At 57.2% G+C, this 22,566-nt stretch overlaps 1 protein-coding gene across 1 annotated transcript in view; it reads right to left on the reverse strand.

The window, feature by feature from the left end:
• The window catches only part of FOXO6 (forkhead box O6), a 20,853-nt gene extending 488 nt beyond the window's left edge, over nucleotides 1-20,365 (reverse strand). The window contains exons 1-2 of the mRNA XM_023727043.1: nucleotides 19,952-20,365; nucleotides 8-803 (exon numbers count right to left, since the gene is read on the reverse strand). Coding sequence (XP_023582811.1) covers nucleotides 8-803; nucleotides 19,952-20,365 — 1,210 coding nt within the window. The remainder of the gene's footprint in view (nucleotides 1-7; nucleotides 804-19,951) is intronic.
• Nucleotides 20,366-22,566: the final 2,201 nt, after the last annotated feature.

Below are 22,566 nucleotides of genomic sequence, written 5' to 3' on the forward strand. Positions count from 1 at the left end.
ATCGGGCCGGGCCTTGGCGCGGGCGGCAGCGGCAGCGTGGGCAGCGCCCCGGGGCGGAAGGGCCCGGTGGCCGGCGCGAAGCTGGCCTGCTTGTTCTCCTGGATGGTCTGCATGGGCAGACGGCGCAAAGCGCCCAGCGCCGGCGCCCCGAAGCCCCCGCCCCCACCGTAGGCCGCGCCCTTACAGCCGCTGAAGTAGGCGGGCGCCCCGGCGCGAGCCCGCGGCCCGTAAGCGTCTTGCGCGCTGTCCAGCAGGGCCTCCGGCAGCCCAGCGCCGCCGCCGTGCAAGCCCAGCGGGCCTCCTAGCTCGGCCAGGCGGGGCAGCTCCCCGGGGCAACGTGCACCCAGCGCCGGCGATAGCGCGCTCGCCGGGCTCGGGTACATGAGCGGCGACGACGGCGCCAGGGCCTCCAGGGCCTCGTCGTCCTCCAACTCGGCCGCCTCCCCGAGCAGGGGTCGCCCGCCGCCGCCGCGGAAGTCGGCCCACGCCTCGTAGTCGTCGCTGGCGTGTGAGGCTGGACTGGCGACCCACTTGGCCGCAGCGGGCGTGGGCCCAGGGGCTGCCGCGCCCTGGGGGCTGGTGTCAGGGCTCCGCTCGGGTGCCTGCAGCTGCTTCTTTTTGCTCGCTTTGCCCTTGATGCGTAGGAACTTGGCCCCGTTGTCCATGGACACAGCCCTGCGCCGCGGGGTCTTGCCCGTCTTGCCTCCCTCGGGGTTCAGCATCCACCAGGAGCTCTTACCTGTGCCCTCATTCTGTACGCGGATGAAACGCGTGTGGAGCGACAGGTTGTGGCGGATGGAGTTCTGTGGCCGGAGACAAGGATAGGGGTTGGGAAAGAGGGGAAAGCGATGGGGGGGAAATAGAAAAAAGAAGTTAGAGGATAAGAGAATGGAGAAGAGCCAGATGGGGGAAGGGGAGGCAATAAGGAAGAATGGGGAAAGGGGTTGGGCGAAGAGAGAAGGGGGAGCAAGTGTAAGTACCCGGTTGGACAAACCCAGAATACCCATCTTCTTCCCTCGAACTCGCCCCCACCCCCGACACTCCCCAGAGGGTAGGGCTGTAGCGCTGGGCCCAGCTAGTCCCTTGAGGCCAGGCCAAACTCTGAGGGCTACTCTGGTCCGCCCGGGACCTACAGTAGGGGAGTGGGGACCCCCTTTTCCCCCTCCTCCGCCAAGCCCTGCCTGGGCTGGCCGGGCTGCCAGAGCCCCCCAGCAGATTATGTAACGGCTCATGCCGCCGCCGTGGCTCATTTGTCCGCCCCCCTCTCTCCCCAGCCTGGCATGGCGCCAGGAGCCCGAAAACCCAGGGCTCCAGAAATCAATCTCGCGGTGACTGATTAAGCCCTGTTTAGAACTAATTGCTCTTTCGTGTGTGGGGAGAATAAATTACCTGCTTTAATTTCATGTCTTTAAAATGCAACTGCAGGTAGAGAAGACTGTTAACCCTTTGCTGGGATGGCCTGGCCAGGGAAAACAAGATAGGCTGGGGGTCCCCCAAGGTGGGTATAGGGCTGAGATATTTCAGAAATTACCCCCAACCCCTTGAAATTCCTGTGGACCCCCCAGAGGCCTCGAATCCCACCAAGCCTCTCAAAAGATATCCACTGGCCAGGAAGACCTCAGACCCCACCTCTGCCCACTGCCTGCCTTCAGGCCAGCCCAGCTATGTGGGCTGCAGCCTGTCCTCCCCTCCTGTCCCACCTGCCAGAGTAACTGTGACCTCAAAGCCCTTTCTTTAGCTGGTGGAACCTTCACAGAATCCCCACAAAATAGATGACATAATCCCTATCTACAGACAAGAAAACCAAGGCTCAGAGAGGTGAAATGGCTTGCCCGAGGCCACCAGCCCTTTCTGCTTCACCTTTGCCACCCTCTTTGCCACATCCTCTCCTCTGTTTCAGCTGTGCCAGTCTCCAGAGCTCCCTTGTCACTGCCTGCTTGTTCAGGCTTGCCCTTAGGGCAAAGGAAGGCAGCGGAGTCCACATCTCCAAGGACCTGACTCCCACAGGGGCCTGGAGTAGAACTTCTGTTGGCCCTCCCAGCTGGTGGCCTCACCTTCTGGCTCAGGCACTGCAGTGGTAATAGCCTGGGCTTTGGAATCAGAAGGGCTGGACAGGACGCCTGACTTCAGCTACCTAGCTATGTGACTGTAGGCTCTTTACTCAATCTCTTCAAGGCTCAGTGAACTACTCTTAAAAAAAAATGGAGATAAACATTCAGGAACCACCTCATAAGGTTGTCAGATCATTAAATGAACTAATCGATGTATGTGGAAGTTTCTGGTGAACACACAAGGTGCTCATGGACATTGGTTAAATCCCTCATTCTGTCCAGAAGACCTCACCTACTTAGCTCACCTAAGAGATCTCTGTCTCCCTTTAGTTCATGTCATGCACAGAGGAACTGCTGGACACTGACAACTCTGGTGAAGCTAGCATTACCCCATCTCATCTATCAGGGAACGAAGGCCCAGGGGTGATGTAACTTGTCTGCAGTCCCACAGCTGGTAGGCAGCAGTGCCAGGTGTCACTCTCGGTCTGCCCAGCTCATGGACCTGCTCTTAACTCCTTAATCCAACTAGCCACACTTGTAACCACTCCTCTGGGCAGGCTCTCCCTCCTGCCACCTTCCCACCAGTCTCCAGGAGGGGGTCCGTCCTGCTGCCCAGGGTGCCCCCAACCCGTCACTCCCAGCTCCAGCTACTAACCTAACTCTTAACAGTCCCGGGCTCCCCGTCTCTGGCACTTTCTGGCCTTGGAAGGCAACACCTGGGGCTCTAAGATCCCTCCCAGCATTACCCTGCAGGGCTTCTCTTGGGAATCTGAGAGGAGGGGAGCTTGACCCCAAGGGAGAGGTACTGCCTCAAGAAGATTCCCAACTCCTGCTCCTGCCCCTGCCCCTGCCTCCGCCTCCGCCTCCCCAGCGCCTTCCCTCACACCTGTGTTCAGAGGCCTTGGAGACCTCGTGTGTTCTCCCCCTAGAGACTGTCTGGCTTACCGGAGGCTCCACCTCCCACCTCTCCACTTCCCTGCTGGAGGTCAGTCAGGCAACATCTCTTTATCAGTTGCGAGTGTTGGGGAGGAGGGAGGACATCACCAGGTAGAAGCACGTACTCGGTATCTGTCTATACAGTCCTGGATTCGGTAATTACTTTATCTCACGTAATCATTACATCAAACCCCTTACAAGGCAGGGGCTGTGATCCCCATGTCAAGATGAGGAGAACGGGCTCAGAGAGGTTAAGTTGCCAGGGTCACACAGCTTGTAAAGTGGCAGAGCCAGGTATTGATTTCAGGTTGGTCTTACTCTGAGTCTAAAGGACATCACATTCTGCCAAGGGAGAGGGAAATGAGTCACAGAATTTCCAAAGAATCTTAGAAAGCCAGGACTCCAGAGCTTCTTAAACTTCCCATGTAAACTATCCCTAAAGGCTGGCAAGCATGGGAAGGGTGGGGGCATGGTCACAAGCAGTTGTTGCAAAGTCGAAATTTCTTACATCTTACATTTTTAAAATGCAAGGAAGTTTTGCACTGCACTTCATAATACATCTAAATTTTCTCAGTAAAAAAATGTTTCAGATTACCATCTAGAACACACACTACTGGCCTATGAAGTTTGGCATCCTTGCCCCTCTGTGCCCTGCCCAGTCAGGCAGCCCTGGCAGCTCTAGCCCCCATGGCTGGTCTGACCCAGGGAGGACCTGCTCTAGGTTGCCCAGGACCTGGCGGTAGAGCAGGGATGCCCAGGGCTCCTTCACTCCACCAAGCCTGACCTGGGGCAAGCCTGTCTCCCAGTCTGGGCCTCGGTTTCCCACCTGGGAAACCTGATGGGGATGGGCCAGTTGTACTCTTGGGACCTTTTCAGTTTCCCATGGAAATTCTTGGAATCATCCAGCACAGGAGTTTTATTTTTCTATATATTTTTTTTTTTCCTAAGTAGTGGAACTGTTTGTAAATAGACTCTAACCCAGAACTTGAATATGTAAAACAGGTCAGAGGAGCCAAGCTGGGGGGGGGGGGGTGGTGGTGGTGGTGGTGGTGGCAGAGCCCTACCCACTCAGAACCCTCCCTCACACCCCTCACAGAAACAGGCCCTTGGAGGAGGGATCCTGCAGGCAGATGGAGGGGGTAGTCAAGGCCTAGAGGGGTGCAGTGCCTTACCCAGGGTCACCCCAGTCGGTGGGTCACAATTGGTATCTGAGCCTGTGACTCCTGAGCTAGGCTCTGCACCAGGTGTGCATCAGGGCCCACGCCCCATGAGAAAAGGTGCATCCTGCAGCCCAGTCTGGCTCCTCAGGGCCCAGCCACCTGGTACCAATCAGAGCTCCCGGCAAAGATCCAGTGGCAAACACTGATCCTAACTCTGGCTTGCCAGAAAGGCCTCCTGGGAGGCCAGAGGCCACAGAGGAGGCAAGGGAGGCAGAGGAGAGAGACGCCTCTGCCAGGCAGCAGTAACCAGGGCTCCCTCCCTCTCCGGGTCGCTTAGCAACCTGCCACCACAGCCATGGCCCCAGCATGCCCGGGCTCCCTTGGTGCCTAGAGCTGGGCCCGGCTTCTGGGGCCTCACACCTCCCCACAGCTACATCCAGGCCTGGTGCTGGTTTCCAAGGGAGATAAGACCTCCTGGATTTGTAGGCAGAGCAGGGGGTGGTGGGTTACATCCTGCACCCATCCCACTCTCCCTCAGAACCTGAGCCTGGGCAGCCAGCACCTGGGGCCTCAGCTGCCAGGGAGAAGAGGCTAGCACAGGGTAAAGTGCATCGGCTTTGGCATTAGATCTGGATTCCAATTTTGACTCCAACACCGACGAGCTGTGTGACCCTGGGGCAAGGTGCTTTGAACCTGCATTTCCTCAGTCGGCAATCTGCTCCCACCCTCACTCCCAATAGTCCTCCACATAGTAGCCAGAGGGGTCCTTTTAAATACCTTGGATCACGTCCAGTCCTGCCCACATCCTGCCAGTATCCATCCCACCCCCATCTCACTCAGAGTAATGGACAAGGCCTCGCCATAGCCCACAAGACCCTCCGTGACCTCTGACTCCTAACACCCTCTCCCTCTCGTTCACACCTTGCTGGCCCTCAAACCTATCAGGCATGGTCCCACCTCAGTGCCTTTGTCTCAGGGGAAACACTGCTCCCCAGATACCCACACAGATCTCTCATCTCCCTCAAGTCTTTGTTCAGGTGTCACCTTTTGCAAAGAGGCCCATCCTGACCACTTTTTAAAATCGCTTCTCTTCCCTGGCACTTCTTGGCCCCTTTAGCCTGCTCTAAAGCAATTATCACTTTTTAAATTAAAATGTAATTATCTTCTAGGTGTATTGTTTATGGTCTGGATTCCACTATATTAGAATATAAATTTCACGAAGGCAGAGATTTTTGTCTGTTTTGTTTACTGTACCCCCATTTGTTTGGCATATTAAAAAAAAAAAAGTTGCCATTGAGTTGACTCCAACTCCTGGCGACTGCATGTGTGTCAGGGTAAAACTGTGCTCTATAGGGTTTTCAATGGCTGAATTTTCTGAAGCAGACTGCCAGGACTTTCTTCCAAGGCATCTCTGGGTGTACTCAGACCTCCAACCTTTCAATTAGCAGTCCCACTTAATAAAACATGTTTGTCAAAGGAATGAATAAGTGAAAAAATGAGTGAAAGGGAGGGAGGGAAGAAGAAAGAGTAAAGGGGGTCATACTGTGTTGTAGGGAGAATTAAATGAGACTTAGTGGAGTGGCTGGCACACAATAGAGGCTGTGAGGCAGGAACAGAGGACAAATGAGATACAGATAGAAGGGTGGAGAAAGGAACAGCATGATCCGCAGAGGGAACCACAGAGAGGAGTAAGGGCTTCAGTGCAAAGCAAAGAAGGGCTCACAGGGTGAACAGTGCAGCTGCCCAACCAGCCCCCCTACCCTGATCCCTCCTGCTCCCCAGACAGAGTTGCTTAACCCAGGGCTGCCCACCCAACCTGGCTTTGCTGGAGCCAAGGCCTCTCACAGCCTGTACCATCTTGGCTAGAAGACACTCCAGGAGCCCCACTGGGGACAGAATAACTTCGTGCTCACTGATGCTGCCTCCCCGGTGGACAGGGTTTGATCCATTTGGTGGTGGCAGCTCATCTATCCAGCAGGACACCCTCATCTATCCCCAGGACACCCTTCGCCCAGGAGCAGTAATGCATTCATCTGACAGCGCAACCCCATTTATCCAGCACACCAGTCCCATTTATCCAGCAAGTACAACCTCATTTGCTAACAGCACTCCATTCACCTGACAGGCCCCCTCATTTATACAGCAGGACACCCTCATTTATTCTCTGAGTCGGAGACTCTCCTTCCTTCTGTGGTGTGGCTGTGTTCTCTGATGGTGCAACCTGACTGATCCACCAGGACGTCATCTCTGCTATAAGTACACTTCATCCCCTGACAGTACAACCTCATTCATCTAATAATGCAGCCTCACCTTTCCTCCAAGTACCACCTCATTCCCTGACAGTACAACCTCGTTTATCTTCCAGTACAACCACATTTCTCCTCCCAGCACAGCTTCATTCTCTGACAGTTCAACCTCATCCAATCTTACTTCTCCAGCCAGAGCCTGCCAGATCTCCAGGTGGGGTGGGCGTGAAGAGAAGACAGGTTTCACCATTCACTGTCCCCTGGCCCCTGCCTACAGAGGACTGCCTGGTGCTATGACTATGTCCAATCTCCCCAGGCCCAGAAAAGACCATGGACTTGGAGTTCTAGATTGCTTGACTCAGCCAACATTACACCATTGCCCCACCTCCCATCTTGTCCCTTGCTTTGACCAGGTCCTCAGAATGGGTTCAGGGACATGGGCTCCCATGCTGTGTCATCTTCATGCCCTGTGATCCTGTGTTGGGGGGTTACCCTTTCTGGGGCACATTCAGTGGTGTGCTGGTAAATGAATGTTTAACAACCAGTTCTCCAAGGGGTAAAAGAACTATTTAATTGGTAGCCCTTGCCAATTTCTGTGGTGTAGTATGCCCATTATACCCAATTTCAAGCTGCCCACGTGACATCACTGACTGCAGAACTGGGAAGAAATGTGCACACTTGGTTCTTATGAGCCAGTGCAAGCCAACTCCCGCACACGCCTGGTGTGTGCCTCAAATACGGAGGCAGGAGAAGGGCAGCACCCACCACATGCAAGACTTCATCTAGGTTCTTTATAATCCTGATAACTATCCTGCAAGTAGGTACTGCTATTTTACAAAGGGGGGAAACTGATGCTTAGGTGGGCTAAATGACTTTCCTGAGGCCATGCAGCTGGGAAGTGGTGGGCCAGGTCTGGATCCCAGGGCTACTGGATTCCGAAGGTGGGACTTCTCCACCACGCCAATGTGGCTGGAGCCATGCTGCCCTGCTGCCCACCCCAGTGACCATCTCTGCCTTGGTCTCAAGCCCAAGCTGTCCTGGCTTTCATCAGAGACCAGAGCTCCCCCACCCCAATCTTGTACTACCTTTTGGGCTTCCTGGCACCTGGGAGCTTCCAGGGCCCTCCCAAGTTCAGTCCTGGGTCTTAGTTCCACCCATCCAAGTCTAGGCCAGGTGTGGACACGTCTTTAGGTTCCATCACTGTCCAGGGCTCAGCCCAACCCTCCCTCAGGTAGTTCCTATCTGACAGGGATGATGATCCAGCTCCTACCCAGAGCAGAGACTAGCCCTCAGGGGCTGTGGGGAGAGCTCTGCTCTCCTCCATGACTCCCATTTTCTTTCACCCTCCTTCCTTCCCTGCATTAAGAAATGTCAAGGACAGGGATTGAAATCCCAATTTTATCCATGTGACCTTGGACTTCCCCTATAAAACCAAAATACCCATTGCCATCAAGTTGATTCTGACTCATAGTGACCCTATAAGACAGAGTAGAAGTGCCCCATAAGGTTTCCAAGGAGCGGCTGGTGGATTCAAACTGTCGACCTTTTGATTAGTAGCTGTAGCTCTTAACCACTACACCACCAGGGTTTCCTCCCCTATAAAAGGAGGTAAAAATTCCAATATTCACAGAGAGGGATGGGACCTAGATGAGATCCTACATGTCAAGAATCTCATTTCTTCCGTATGTCAGAGCTCAGAAGCAGCTCCAGCATTCCCCTTTCCATCCCTAGCCACCCAGCCCACTCTGGGGCCCCATCCTGGCCTGAGAGCACATGCTTGTCCCAGATAGAGCCACAGTCTCCCCAGGGGTGAAGCTGGGGTGCTCATTCAGGCAGGCTTCCCAGCAGCAGAGGAAGGCATGGGCCTGCGGCTATGTGGGCAGATCCTCGGCACTAGAGGCTACAGTGGGAGAGGGCAAGAAAGGCAGGTAGGGGCATCAGGGCCATAGATGGCGACAGGTGAGTGGGTTTGGGACCAGTGGTGGAATAGAAGTGCGCAGCCAGGGGTCAGCAGGAACCAAATGTCCAAAGCAAGGTGTGAGGTCAAGGGTCAGGCCCTGGCACCACCCTCCCCCCACCCCAAGAGAGGGCAGAGCCCACACACCCAGTCTGGGCAGCAGACAAACCAGCAAGTCTAAGCTCACTGCTACTCAAAATTCCACAGCTCCTCATCACCCATGGGCTCGGGTCCACCAGACTGACATTCAAGAGCCCTCTGATGCCCTCCAGCCTCATCTCTGAAGCCCTTCTGGGGTCCCAGCCACCCCAGATGTCTCACACCTCCATGCCCTTCATATTCTGTCCTTTTGCCCTTTTTCCTCTTTCTGGTTAACAAGCTTTTGCTCCTCCATCAAGACCAGTACTATGGCACCTTCCTCGCCTCCTCTGCGCCCCCTCAAAATATATAGTTGCTCCCACCTCAGTGCTACCCCAAAGATGTAACTGCACACTGTAGTATAATTGCGTTAGTCTGTTTCCTCACTTGACGGTGAACTGTGCAGGGGGCAATCCTTGACTCACAGTAAGTTAACACAGAAGGTGGAGCCCACAGCAGCCAAGAACCCCTCAAGCCTGCCATTTCTGTGCAGTTGCTGTTCAGCTCCAGGCCCTGCCACTCCCAACCAGTGTCCTGCCTGAACCCCCTCCTCCCTGGTTTCCCCTGCAGCTCCTGCTGCCTCTGCCACCTCCCTGCTTCTCCTCAGCACTTCCTGATCCTCAGGATTCAGCAAAGTGAAGACAGGAAAGAACTACCATGTACTGAACACGAACTATGTACCATGCAGTGTGCTGGGCACTCAACTATTACCGTCTCATTAGAACTTTGTAACAATCCTCTGAGCTGGTTTACCATCCCTGTTTTACAGATAAGAAGTGGAGGTCCCAAGGGGCAAACTGAGTTGCCCAAGGTCATATAATTGTAAGTGATAATGAATTCGAACCTAGGCCCGTTGCTCATCCTCCTTCCCTGAGATACCTCTGGGAGCAGGGGTGGGGGGGTGGGTGGGAGCTAAGGCCCGGCAGAAGCCTCCAGGGTGGGCCCCAGGTGAAGGGGCACTGTCCACAGTGGCTCAGCAACTTCTCCACAGAACCCCCCTTCCTCCTACAGGATTAAATGAGATCCCTAAGTGAGGATTGGAGCCCTGGTGGCGCCGTGGTTAAGAGCTCGGCTGCTAAAATGGTCGGCAGTTTGACTCCCCCCAGCTGCTCCTTGGAAACCCTACGGGGCAGTTCTACTCTGTCCTATAGGGTCGCTATGAGTCAGAATCGACTCGAAGGCAAACAGGTTAACTGAGGACTAAATGAGTGCCCTTCAGACCTCTCCCTGCCTCCCCTCAGTCGGAGCCCCCTCCCTCCCTGTGGATGCGGCACCTCCCCACACCCCTGCCCCAGGCCTTGGGAGCAGCTGTGGTGACCTCACCAGGCCCTGCCCTTGGTGCTCTGGGGAGGGCCCAGCAGCTGTGCCCCAGCCCTACAGGCTGGCTCCTGGGGAGAGAAGAGGAGGAATGGGCACGGTGCCAAGAGAACCATCTGCTCTCCCAGGGGCATGGCCACCCACACAGATACTGGCCTCGCCCCCCGGGGCCGTCCTTGGTCCTCTGTCCCCATGCCAAGGTGCTCTAGGAGCCCAGGGCAGCCCACCCAGACCGGAGCACCAGCCCTCATCTGCCATCTGTCTTCTCCTGGAGACTAAGAGGTCCTTGCAGGACACTGTTGGAGTGCCATGAATGTCCGGTGAAAAATGAACAAGCACTCAGGGTAAGCTCCGGGGGCAGAGGACAGAGGCCCCGGCTGGGTGTGCTGAGCGCTGCCTGCCCCAGTCCACCAGACTGGGCTAAGAGCCAGCAATCCCCTCCTGGGGGCCTCCATCCCCACACATCTGCTCAGCTGGCAGGTGCCTCTGGCAGAGGGCATGCCCCTTCCCCCAAGGCCCCAGCTCAGGTTACAAGAGGAAGCGAGGCCAGCTGAGGACAGAGGGAGGGGGAAGGGGAAGAGAAGGCGGTAAGACTTCCCAGAGTGTTGCTGAGAACTCTGATCTCTAGATTGGACTCAGAGCCAGAGAGGGAAGAGCTTTGCCCAAGGTCACACAGCCTGCCAGTGGGGCAAAGAAAAGCTGGTGTCTGGGGCAAGCAGCCCTGGGTATGACCTTGAGCAAATCATTTCCTTCATCTATCAGCAGGGATCCTAAAACTGCCCTGTTTGCCTCCCAAGGCCATGGGAAAGGTTTCCTGAGAGGTGGAAAGGGAAGGCTCAAAAAACCCAAACCAAACATGTTGCACTGATTCCGACTCACAGTGACCCTATAGGACAGAGTAGAATTGCCCCGTAAGGTTTCCAAGGAGTGGCTGGTGGATTTGAACTGCCAACCTTTTGGTTAGCAGCTAAGCTCTTAACCACTGTACCACCAGGGCTCCAGGGAAGGCTGGGTAGGCTGGAAGGTAGTGGATGAAAGTAAGGGCAGGAGGGAGCTTGAACGTGCTGAATATCTGACACCTCAGGGACAGGGGAAGCACGCATTAGAGGAAGGACCCCCCTCCTAGCGCACCCATGCACACACATACACACACACACACAATTCAGCGTCTCTCAAAGGTTCGGGCCCAGGGACCCCTACACTGCATGTAGGGTGGTTCCTTTTCCCAGACCAATGAACGAACAACAGTAATGATATCTGCCAAGCATTCCCGGGGACTTTACATGTATCTCTCCTGAAAGCTTGGGCATAAATCTTATTATCCCATTTTGTAGGGGAGGAAACTGAGGCTCGGTTACCCAAGCAAGGCCACACAAGGCTGAGTAGTAGAGCTAGTATCTGCTCCTTCCCTGTTTGCCTCCAGGGCTCAAGTTCCTAACCATGCTACCCCGTTCACCTCTAAGAAGTACCAAAGAGTGCTGAATAGCACCTCAGGAAGAAGGGTGGGAGCCGGGCTTGGCATCTGGGACTATCTGGACTGCCACCCTATCTTGAGCTCTTCTTCTCTCCTGGACCCGGGCTCAGGCCCACGGTGCGCCCCTGATCCAGTCTTTCCCTCCTGTCCACCCTCCACACCACCCTAGACTGATCCTTCTGCTCCCGCGCAGCTTGGAGTTCCTGGGCTTGGCGTTCAAGGCCTCTGACCCTCAGGCCCCTGCTTGCTTCTCCAGCCTCAGCTCCTGCCAGGCTCTGGCGAGCACAGACCTTGTAGGGTTCCCTAAAGAGTCCTGAGGGTCTGTTGGAATGCCCTCCCCATCTCCAAGTACCCAAAACTCATTATCTGGCCTTCCATCGTGACCCTGAGCAGATTTTAGCCTGAAACAGAATCAGGTATCCTCATCTTATCTCCCTAGCTTGACCTGCGGGTACTCAAGGTCAGGTAGCCAGCTGGGTTCTTCTCTGAACAGCACTGCATGCCATATACAGTAGGTGTCCAATTGTTGTAGCCCTGGATTAAAGTGAGCAGAAGGGGCTGCCATCAGCCCCCAGGCCTGCTGATCAGGGGGACAGCAAGCTGACCTGGCCCTGTACTCAGAAAGCGCTCCATCGGGGGAGGAAGCCAGGGACCCCAGGCTGTTCCCCAGACTGGAAACTATGGGACCACACTCCAAGAAAGAGGAGACAGATAAGACACATGACTAGGGGGTTGGGGGATGGAGACCAGCTTGGGATAGCCTGGCCAGAGCACTGGACTAGGATGAAGTCAGCCCCCGGACGTTTCATTTCTGACACTTCATTTCTCTTCTCCTTAATCTCCTCATCTGCAAAATCGGACAGCAATAGTACCAGCTTCCCAGGTTGCTGTGAGGATTAAATAAAAGCATATATGCAGTGGCACGTGGCAGGTGTTATCCCAAGCTGGAATAGTTCAGTGTGGCTAATGCAAGGGTTAGAAGACAGGAGGGGTAAGAGATGTGGCTGGGGAGGTGACTGGGACTGGATGGGCAAGGCCTTCAGTATTACGCTTAGGCCCCAGGACTGGCTGCTGGAGGAACAGCACTGGGTGGTATACATGCTCCTCTTATCCCCTCTACTAGATGGGAGCTATCAGAACACAGGGGCTGTGTCTTTTCATTTTCTTACCATTCTAGACAGGCCCGCTCTGACATTTCCCCTCCCTCTTGTAGCCAAAGGCTCTCAGTGGCAAACATGTCAGCCCTGGCTGCCGGCTATATTCTCTCCATCCATGTCCTATGCAATGGGACCCATAAGATAGTGGTGGGGGTGGGGGAGGTGCACATGTGTTTAGGGTGGTGGTTCAGCCCCTTGGATCTGACTGCATGGGAGGTCAAATCTCTGGGAGGACCAAAAAAGGGGTGAGGTAGAAAAGAGTGGGCTCAAACTGGACAGCCTGCTTGGAGGAGCTAGTCCGTCCTGGGAGGAGGAAAAGAGAGTGACAAGCAGGAGGCCTGGAAGCCATGACCTAAGGCATCGGTTCAGAATTTGACCTATCACCAGGCATACCTGTTAACATAGATTCCTGAGCCCACCTGCTGAAAGTCTGACATAGAAGGTCTGAGATGGGGACTGGAAACAGGTATTATCTAAGGGCTAATATCTAGGTGACTCTGATTGTCAGGCAGGTTTGTGAACAACTAAAGATTTAAGGCAGGAATTTTCAGGAAGTTGCTTTGGGTTCCAGAATCACCTGAGTCTTTGTTCAAACCACCCAAGCATCACCTAGATTCTGAGGGATGTCCCAAGGGATCAGGCCATGAGAGTGAGCATGTGACAATGGCAGTGGGTGTGGATTGAGAACTCCAGCGAAGGTGGGATTTCAAGGGGTGGCCTGAGATCAGAGGCAGCAGGGAAAGCGGGATGGAAGGCAGGGCCTGGACAGGGCCAGGAGTCCAAACAGAGCAGTTTGGGTGTGGCTGGCTCGCAGGGGGTACTGAGGAGTCCCAAGGGTTCTGCGGTAGGAGAATGCCTTGAGGCAGAAGGGCTGGCTGGTGTGTGGGGCTGAGAGAGTACTGGCATTGAGAGAAGGTGAAACATGGAAAAAACAGACAGGACTGCTTCTGAAATCCAGACTCTGCCTTGCCCCAGCTATGACGACTGCCAAGTGAAATCTTTATGGGCCTCCATTTTTTCAACTGCAAAATGGGGCTATTAAATGTTTCCAGCAGGACCCCGGGAGGATGAAATGAGAGAATTTATGTGAAGTGCCTAACCAACTGCCTCACACCCACGCATTAATTCTCGTTCCCCTTTCCTCAATAGGCGCCCCCCTTAGAGACCACAAAGGTTTCTCTGCAAAGAGGGAGGCCCTGGGGGGAGGGTGTGGGAGGCCCCTCCCCCACACGCCACCTGGCCCCCCTCCCACCTCCACATATGGGTTGGGGGGTGGGGAGAGGCAGCAAACAGCCAAACCCTCCCAAACAGGAGTTGGTTTCCATGGGAACCAGGGTGCCAGGAGGAAAGGGGGCGCTCCAGATCCAGCTGTCCCCCTGAGCACCCTATCCGGCCCCAGAGCCTCAGCTATTGCCCACCCAACAACACCCTGAACCCCCATCTGTCTGCTCTGGGGACCAGCTGGGACTGCCATGAACACTGCCTTCATTGTGCCTGAAGTGTTTGCCACCTGGGTACTCCCAGGGGCAGAGTGGGCATCTACAAGCAGGAGTCCCAGGTTTGACTCCATCCACACCTGTACTCACACACTTCCACTGTGAGCAGTCCTCTCTTGGTAGCATGTGCCCTCTGTCCCAAGGAAACCCTCATGGCTCCTGGATGCAGACTGTAAGTCACAGCCCCAAAAGGACCAGTGACCAAGTTAAGGTCCTTTGGATATGAATGAGAATACCAAGGACTGGAGTGGGAGAGAGCTTTGCTCTAGCTCACACACTGGATCAGGTTCCCAGACAGGTGCCCTGTCCTCCCCTTACCCACCCCCAACTCCACAGCTCCCTTGGACCGCAAAAGACTAAGCTAGGACCCCCTCCCCCACAAGTGATGCTCTTTAACAATAGAATGGGCTATCCCAGAGGCTGTGAGCTCTTAATCACTGGGAGTATGTGATAAGGCATTCAGCTAGGGGAAGAAGCAAAGAAGGGGTATTGCTTCTTCTCCTAGCTGAAGGGGCTCCATGATTCCCTACCTCCCCTAGAGATCAGAAGCTGATTTAGGGGTGGAGGGGGTGGGCACTGGTATATAGGTAGGTCCAGCCCCACCCTCTCCTGTTTCCCAGGTACCCACCCCCAAGCTGGAAGGCAGGCCCCCAAGCTGCTGGTGAGTCAGCTGCAGGGTGCAGGAGCCTGTGAGGTGAGGAGGGGGCTCTCCCTGCTCTAGCTAATGTACACAGCCCATGACCACCTCCTCACCCTTCACAAGACTCAGAGGGGCTTCCATAGTCCACAGCACCCCACAGGGTCACTGTCACCACGGCCACTTAAAGTCAGAGGAAGGTGGGCTGCAAGGAAATCCCCTACCCTTTCAGAGTCCAAACCCAAGCCCTTCCCTCCAGCTTTCTTCCCCAGCCCCACCCAATGACACAAAGAGTTTGAGTTTCAGGGTTTGAAGGCGGTTCACTTTCCAGGTCTGCCACTTTCTGAAGGTATGTGACCCCAAGGCACACTTCCTCTCTCAAGTCAGGTTCCCCATCTAGAAAACAGGGATGCTAATACCCACCTTGCAGGATGGTAGGGAAGATTTTACGGAACGTGCACCTGGCTAGTGGCTGGTGGTCCGGGAACTGGGCGCCTCCTTCCCGGGCCTCTCAATCCTCCCCACCCTCTGGCAGGACCCCTGCTGCTCCTCAACCTCCCCTTCTGGCTCTAGTTACTCCTTGGGCTGGAGCCCTCAGGACTTGTAGAGAGGGGTCCCCGACCCACAGAAAGTGGGGACTGGGGGGGGGCGCTGAACTTTCGAACCCGCAACCCCCCCGCGCCGTTCATTACCTTAACGCGAGTTAAAAATAACCGTCTCATCTCTTTAAATTAGTCTGTCTGCAATTACCGCCTGGCACGGCGCTGCCCGCCATCGTCCCGCTGGAGCGGCGCCAGGTGGCAGGCGGGGCCCTCACCCTGTCTGTCGGTCTGCCTGCCTCCCGGTACCCGCCTCTTCACCGCCCCCCGCGCCAGCGCAGCTACCCCTCCGGGGCTTCCCAAGTTATGGGGGGAGGGGGCCAGGGCCTCGGAGCCGGCAGGAGTGAGGGGGTCCTCGGGGAGCTTAGGACTGGGGTGGGGGCGCTGGAGCATGGCGATGGGGGAGGGGAGCTGGGAGGCCCGGGGAGCAGGAAGGCCCGGGAAGCCGGAAGGGCCCGCAGCGCGCCAGCGCTCGTGGGTGGGTGTGAGCAGGTGGCCGTGGGAGTCTGCCGGGCGTGCCAGCAACTGTGCCAGGAGCGGCTGGCACGGGCTCGTGCCCAGGAGGCGGGCAGCTGCCAGCACCCCGCTCGTGCAGCGAAGGGGGTGAGGACACCCCCCCCACAAGCCCGGGGCTCACACCGCCTCCTCCCGCACCCCCACAAGCCCCTGGGGCTGGGGATCCCCGTAGGACAAAGGAGGAGGGTGCCCCGCTGGAGCAGGCTGAGGGGAAGAAGGAAGGGGGAGCCCCCTATACTCACAACCAACGCTCTGCTGGGGCTATAGGAGGGCACTCCTCCTGGCCTCTTAGCCCAGCCCCTCCTTCCAGCCCCCACCCCACCTGGGACCTTCTGGGCACATGCAGGTAGTACTACCACCCCTTAAGAACCAGGCTGCTCCAGCATCTGGGACAGGGCAGCTCCAGCCCCAGCCCCTGAGGGAGGAGGGAAGTCCCCATCCACTGCACTCCCCCCCACACGGCCTGGAGAAGGAATGGGAGGCGCCTGGGCCTGGCCTGGAGCTCCCAATGGAGCTGGCAGCCAGGAAACACAAAAGCAGGCAGAACAACTCCTGGGGTGCTAAGTGGAAAGAGCACCAGGACCCAGAACAGCCTGGAAGGCTTCCCAGAGGAGTCCAGGGCTAGGGAAGGTGAAGCTGGAGCATCTGAGGGAAAGTGGAAGGCCCTACCCAGATAGCCATACTCCTGGGCCACAGCAGAGGCAGGGGTCCTCCTGTCCAAGCCCTCATCCCAGGCGTGGAGACCCTTGCCCCAGGGGAATACTACCAGCCTCTTTGGCCAGTTGGCAGCACTGAGCCCAGCCCCTCCCTAGGCCTCAGCCCTGGTTTGGGTGTCCTGCGCCTGCCAGAGTCTTGCCTTTTCCAATTCCTCCCCTCAGCACCACCCCGCTGCCTCCCCACATCACACAGGGCAACAGCCAAGCACTTTAGCCCTTCCTGCTCTGGCCAACTCCATCTTGGCCATGCCACCTTAGTGCCTTCAGCGCCAGCCTGGCACACCCAAGCTATCCCCCAGATCCAGCCTGCACATTTCTACCTCCCTGCCTTGGCATGTGCAGTCATCACCCCCTGGAAGGCTTTCTCGCAAATTCTACCCTCCTCAGTGAAGGCGGAGCCCTAGTGGCACAGTGGTTAAGCTGCTAACCAAAAGGTCAGCAGTTCGAATCTGCCAGCCGCTCTTTGGAAACACTATGGAGCAGTTCTACTCCGTCCTGTAGGGTTGTTGTGAGTTAGAATCAACGTGACAGCAGTAGGTTTTTTCCAGTGAAGGCCCAGATCAAGTGCCACCTCCTCTATGAGGACTTCCCTGTTCCCTGGGGCATCAAGCCCACCACCATGCCAGCCCTTCTTGTCTGTAAAACACAGGGTCGACCTGAGCACCAGAGCACCTTTCCATGGGTCCCCCGACCCTACGTAACACAGGTTTGGCACACCCCAGGGATTCAAGTGTGACACTTGTGGGGGAGGGCAGGGAGGAAGGAACAATGGGCCCTGGCCCCAGCCCTGACATCTGAAGTGTACCACAGCGCCTGTCAACCTGAGCTTGGTTGGGAGTTGGGGGTGGCCCCCCGACCACGTCTCTGGAGGGGTTGACTGGGAATGGGGGGCAGGATATAGGCACAGGCAGCCCCAGGCATGAAAGAGGCTTCCCAGGGAGCCTGGGTGGGGTAGAAGGACAGCTACTGAAGCGACATGATGGGGCAGCCAGAGACCCCTTTATTTTAAAGAGCCCCTTCCAATGCCTGGGTGGTCTCTGCCAGGACCTAGGTCAGGAGCCCAAGCCAGAGGCTCCCTCTCCAGTTCCCCAGCCCAGGGCTAAGCCTCCCAGGCCTCCTTCCTTCCAGACCCCAGGTGCAGGGAGTACCAGCATGGTGCAGTGGAAATCACATCCAATGGGCAGGTTGGAGACCTGGGTCCTCATCCAGGACCTGCTGCTTACTGATGACCTGAGAAAAGTCCCATCCCCTTCCAGGCCTCAGTCCCCGAGTCTGAGAAATGAACTCGTGGGACTCAAGTTTTTCCAAGCACATTCCCAGCCACATTCTAGGATTTACATCTGCCCTTGTTCAAAAGCCTTGGCGTCCCCCCGCCCCCCCTTCTCAGCCCCCAGCTGCAGCAGGATACTGTTCTCGAGGCTCTTTGAGGCATCTAGAAGTTCAAGGAAGAGAGCCCGGGCTCTGGAAGGAGACACACCTGGGTTGGAGTCCAGCTTTCCCATCTACTGAATGTGTGACCTTGGGCAGTTCACTCCTTCACTTTGGGCCTCAGTGCCCTCCTCTGTAAATGGGGCAGTAAAACCCACCTCAGGGACTGTTGAGAGCATTAAGGAAGATGTGAGAAGGCACCTGGCACAGAGTTTGGCCCCAAGACTCAATAAACTGCAGTCCTCTCTCCGCTTCTAGCCTCACGTACCCTCTTTCCATCTTCCCTGTCCTCCCCATCAAGCCCCAGCTGGAGCTCCACCTCCTACAGGAAGCCCTCCTGACCTACTCCTCTGCCTCAGCAGCATCTGCACCATCCACAAAACATAACCACCCATTTCTTGTCTCTGCCACCACAGCATAAGCCCCTTATGGTCACTGTTTTTGCCAGACATGCACTGGTGGCTCCTTGGTGGTGCCAGGCTCTATGCTGGGTGCTTCAGGCACAGTGATGGCTATGACACTGCCACTGACTTCCAACCGGGGGGGTCGAAAAGGGAAATGAGATAGGACACAAACGACTAAGACCCAAGGCAGGCAGAGAAAGGACCAGAGAAGGGGATGCCCTAAGCTAACTAAAACAGATTAGGGAAGGCTTCCTGGAGGAGGCATCTGGACCTGTGCCCTTGAAGACAGGGACTATATCTACAGGGAGAGGTGGACGGTGGGACAAGCCATGGGGAGCAGGGACGGAGGTAGGAGAAAAGCCCAAGGGCTGGACACACTTGGGAGGAATGTGTTCCAGTGGGGGTTGAGCCTAAGGGGAGTAGAGAGGGGGTGGGGAAGGAAACCCATGTCTGCTTCTCCAACCTGTGCCCCTTACCCCCACAGTGGCCAGCAGCTGAGATGGTGAAGCTGCCAGTGTGAGGCCTGAGAGTCTTGGGCTCCCAGGTAGGGACACGTGGTCCTACACTGCAGCCACTGGGCATCTTGAGCCACCCATGTGCACAAGCCTTCACCCCTCCACCCCAACTTGTATACCTCTTTGCTCTGACCCTGTCTGCTCCCACCACAGGTCACATTCCATGCCTCCCTCAAAAAGATCCCTTACCCCATAGGGAGTCTGACACTCACTCCATGATAGCTCTTCTCTGACAGCTCACCCCCTAAGAACAGCCACCCAACCTCCTCTCCCCCAAAAGCAGACTATACCCATTCCCCAATAAGATGGCCAGAGGAGGAGCTGGGTCTGGAGGCCACAATCCAGTCAAACCTCTGCCCTCTCTCAAGATGGCCCCCCCAAGTGCTGGCACTGAGGCCTCCCTGGGGCTCCCCTGCCCCTCCCCCACCCCCAAATGCATCTGGGCTCAGAAAGCTAGGGTAGGGGAAGACAAGCAGTCTAGGGAGGGCAGGGAAGATTCCCCAGCCCACAGCACCCTGCCCTCAGACCAGCAGGGGTCATCACCACCACCCTCAAGCTAATCCAGGTAAGGCTGGGGGTGGGGCAGTTGCCCTGTGGAGAACTCAGAGCTTCCCAGGTCACATGACAAAGGTCCCCCACTCCAGGTAGGCCGGTACCCTAAGGTGAACTCCTGGCACCATAGGAAGAACTGTGGGTCCAGGGTCACAATCTGTCCTGGGGCCAGCTCCAGAAAGAGCTGTCGGAAAGATTGGGGCGGGGTGGGGCGGGGGGGCGCTGGAAGCAGCCATTGGCCCCAAGCCGTTATTCCAGCTCTTCAAGAGGGTGCCCTGGTGGCAAGGGTAAAACAAGAGTAACACAAAGCGAACTCGCCTGGGTAAGGGGGGTCCCCGATGTTCCTCAGCTGTGCCCTCAAGGTCGGGGTGGGGTGTTACATGGCCAGAGTCCCTCGAGGGCTACTCAAAGAGGCAGTCCCTTGTTGCCCCAGCAGACCTCCCACCGGGCGTCCAGGGAACACACACAGCTACTCCCTGCACGCCCCCGCCCGTCCGACGGCCAGCCCCAAGTCCTGGTCACACACTCAGTGACACCTGGGGCGCCCCAGAGGCCCTCCCAACGGCCCGTCCCGTGCCCAGGTGCACACAGCAGGCCCCTAGAAGCCCTAGCCGGTGTCGCCAGCTCCCCATCCCCAGCTGGACGTCCCCACCTTCCAGCCAGCTGAGCTGTTGCTGTCGCCTTTATCCTTGAAGTAGGGCACGTAACGGACCATCCAGTCGTAGATCTGTGAGAGCGTGAGCCGCTTGTCCGGGGCGCTCTCGATGGCTTTGGTGATGAGGTCGGCGTAGGACAGGTTTCCCCACGCGTTCCGCCGGGAGCTCTTCGCTTTCCGCAGCGGTCCGACCTCCGCGCCCAGCGGCGGCGCTGGGGCCATCGCCGGTGCTGTCGCCCGGCGCTCCGGCCCGCAGTCCTCGGCGACCTCAGCCACCCCAGCGCCCAGCGCTCGGTCGTCGTCGCCGGCCAAGTCGGGCTGCGGCAGGGGCCACGTACACGACCGCGGACGGCTCTGCGGCGCGAAGTCCGGGTCCACGTCCACCTGATGCGCTCGTAGCTTCGCAGCCATGGTCCCGCCCGGCTCCGGCGAAGAGGGGAGGGAGGCTCCGCGGAGGGTGGGCGGGCGGCTCCGGGATCTGCTCGCCCAGGGGAGGCCCGCGGGAGGGGTCCCTGGCGGCGCCGGCTCAACCGCGGGGCGCCATGGACCAGAGCGCGGAGGCAGGGGACTGGACGCACTGGGGAGCACGAAGGGAGAGAAAGATGCGGGGAGTGAGGGGGCGGCGGCCCCGGAGCCCAGCGGGCACACACCTCGCCCAGCCCCGCTTCTAGCACCTGCCGCCTGCCTGCGCCTGCAGCCACCACCGCCACCGCCGCTGCCGCCGCTCCCCGGGCGCCGGCCCCGCGCGCGGGCCCCGCTCTCCCGGGACAAGGCCGGATTGCACCATGCCGGAGCCCGAGCCCGTGCCGGAGCCCGTGCAGGAGCCCGCGCCGCCGCCGCCGCCGCTGCCGCCCAGTGAACGCCGCCGCCGCCGCTCCGGCTCCAGCGCCAGCTCCCTCTCCCGCCGCGCTCGGGGCCGGCTGCACCTCGGGATGGGCGGGGGACAGGGAGGGGGCGGGCCCGGAGGGGAGGGGCGGGGCGTGCACGCCCGCTGCCGCGGAATCCTCCGCCCGCCGGGTGCCCAACCCACAGGCTGGGGGTGGGGGCGCGGAGCTGTCAGCTCTGGGCAACCTCGCCGCAGCCCCTGCACGCAACAGCGCCGCCTACGGAGCAGGGGTGGAGCGGCGGGCACCGACCCCGCCCCCTGCACGGTGCTCGGGGAGGGAGCTCAGGGGCGGAGCCCGAGCTCTCCCATTGGCCCGAGACAGGGCTGCTCCGCCCATGGACTCAACAAGATCCCGCCCAGAGGCGCATCAGAAGGTTATTGTTACAACCCAGGGTTTCCCGGGGCAACGGGGATGAGGCGGGGCTCACCGCACTGGCCCCGCCTCTATCCCCCCCGGGGAAAAATGCCCCGCCCCTTGTTTCTAGACCCTTGGTGTTTCCCTGCCTTCATTCCAGTAACCTGACGGGGTAGCTCAGACCCTCCTTTGTGCCCTGGACTGGGCGGGGCGAAGGAATGGGTCAAGAATACCTGGGTTCTAGATCAGGTTTTGGCATAATTTTAGTTTCTCCATCTGCAAATGGGTTCTCTAGGGGCGATGTAGCAGAATCACCTGGGGGACTTGATGAAACAGATTGCTGGGTCCCAGCCGCAGAGTTTCTGAGTCAGGAGGTCTGGCTTGGGGTCCGAGACGTTGCATGTCTAGCATGCTCCCAGGTGATGTACCTGGGACGCCACTTTAAGGGATCACTGTGTCAGAGTCTTTGGAGCCCTGGTGGTGCAGTGATTAAGAGCTTGGCTGTTAACCAAAAGGTCTGCAGTTTGAATCCGCCAGCCGCTCCTTGGAAGCCCTATGGAGCAGTTCTACCCTGTCCTATAGCATTGCTATGAGTCGGAATGGACTTGATGGCAACTGGTTTATGTTAGAGTCCTTACAGGCTCTTTCAGGGGCTGTTGGAACAAATACATGGTGTTTTGGAAAGGGTGCTGCTCACTCATTTAACAGATATTTATTGAGCACCTTTGACATCCCTGGCTCTGTCCAGGGCACTGTGGAAAGAGCAGCAACTGAGACCTAAAGGGCTGGTGGCGGAGGCAAATGTTAATCGGATCATCACGGGGCCCCAGAACGGAGAGGCTGATTGAGAGGTTGGGCAGCCCATGACCTCATCCCACAGGACGCTGAGCTAGGCTTCCAGCTACCACTTCACCTCCCAGTCTTTGCTCAGGGTATCCCCTCTACCTAGAACACCTTTCCCCTCCCCAGGGCACTCATCTGAGATCTTCCCTTTCTTTAAAGCTCAAGAAGCCCTGGTAGCGCAGTGGTTAAGAGCTCAGCTGCTAACCAAAAGTTCAAAAATTCGATTCCACCAGCCACTCCCTGGAAACCCTGTGGGGCAGTTCTGCTCAGTCCTATAGGAATCAATTTGATGGCAATGGTCTTGGTTTTGGATTTAAAGCTCAAATGTCTACTTATCCCTGACACCTTCTCCAACCCCCAACTCCCAGTACTTGTCTCTGCTCCCTGCTTACCCAGACCACTTGCTGCTCAGTCAGTAACAACTTGTGTCGCTTTAGCACAACATTTCTGTTTTGTCAATGAGGAGACTGAGACACCGAGCAGGGAAGTTACTTGCTCAGATGGCATCGCCAGGACTAGAATCCCAAG

Source organism: Trichechus manatus, unplaced genomic scaffold (assembly GCF_000243295.1).
Source record: "Trichechus manatus latirostris isolate Lorelei unplaced genomic scaffold, TriManLat1.0 scaffold00015, whole genome shotgun sequence".
NCBI lineage: Eukaryota > Metazoa > Chordata > Mammalia > Sirenia > Trichechidae > Trichechus > Trichechus manatus.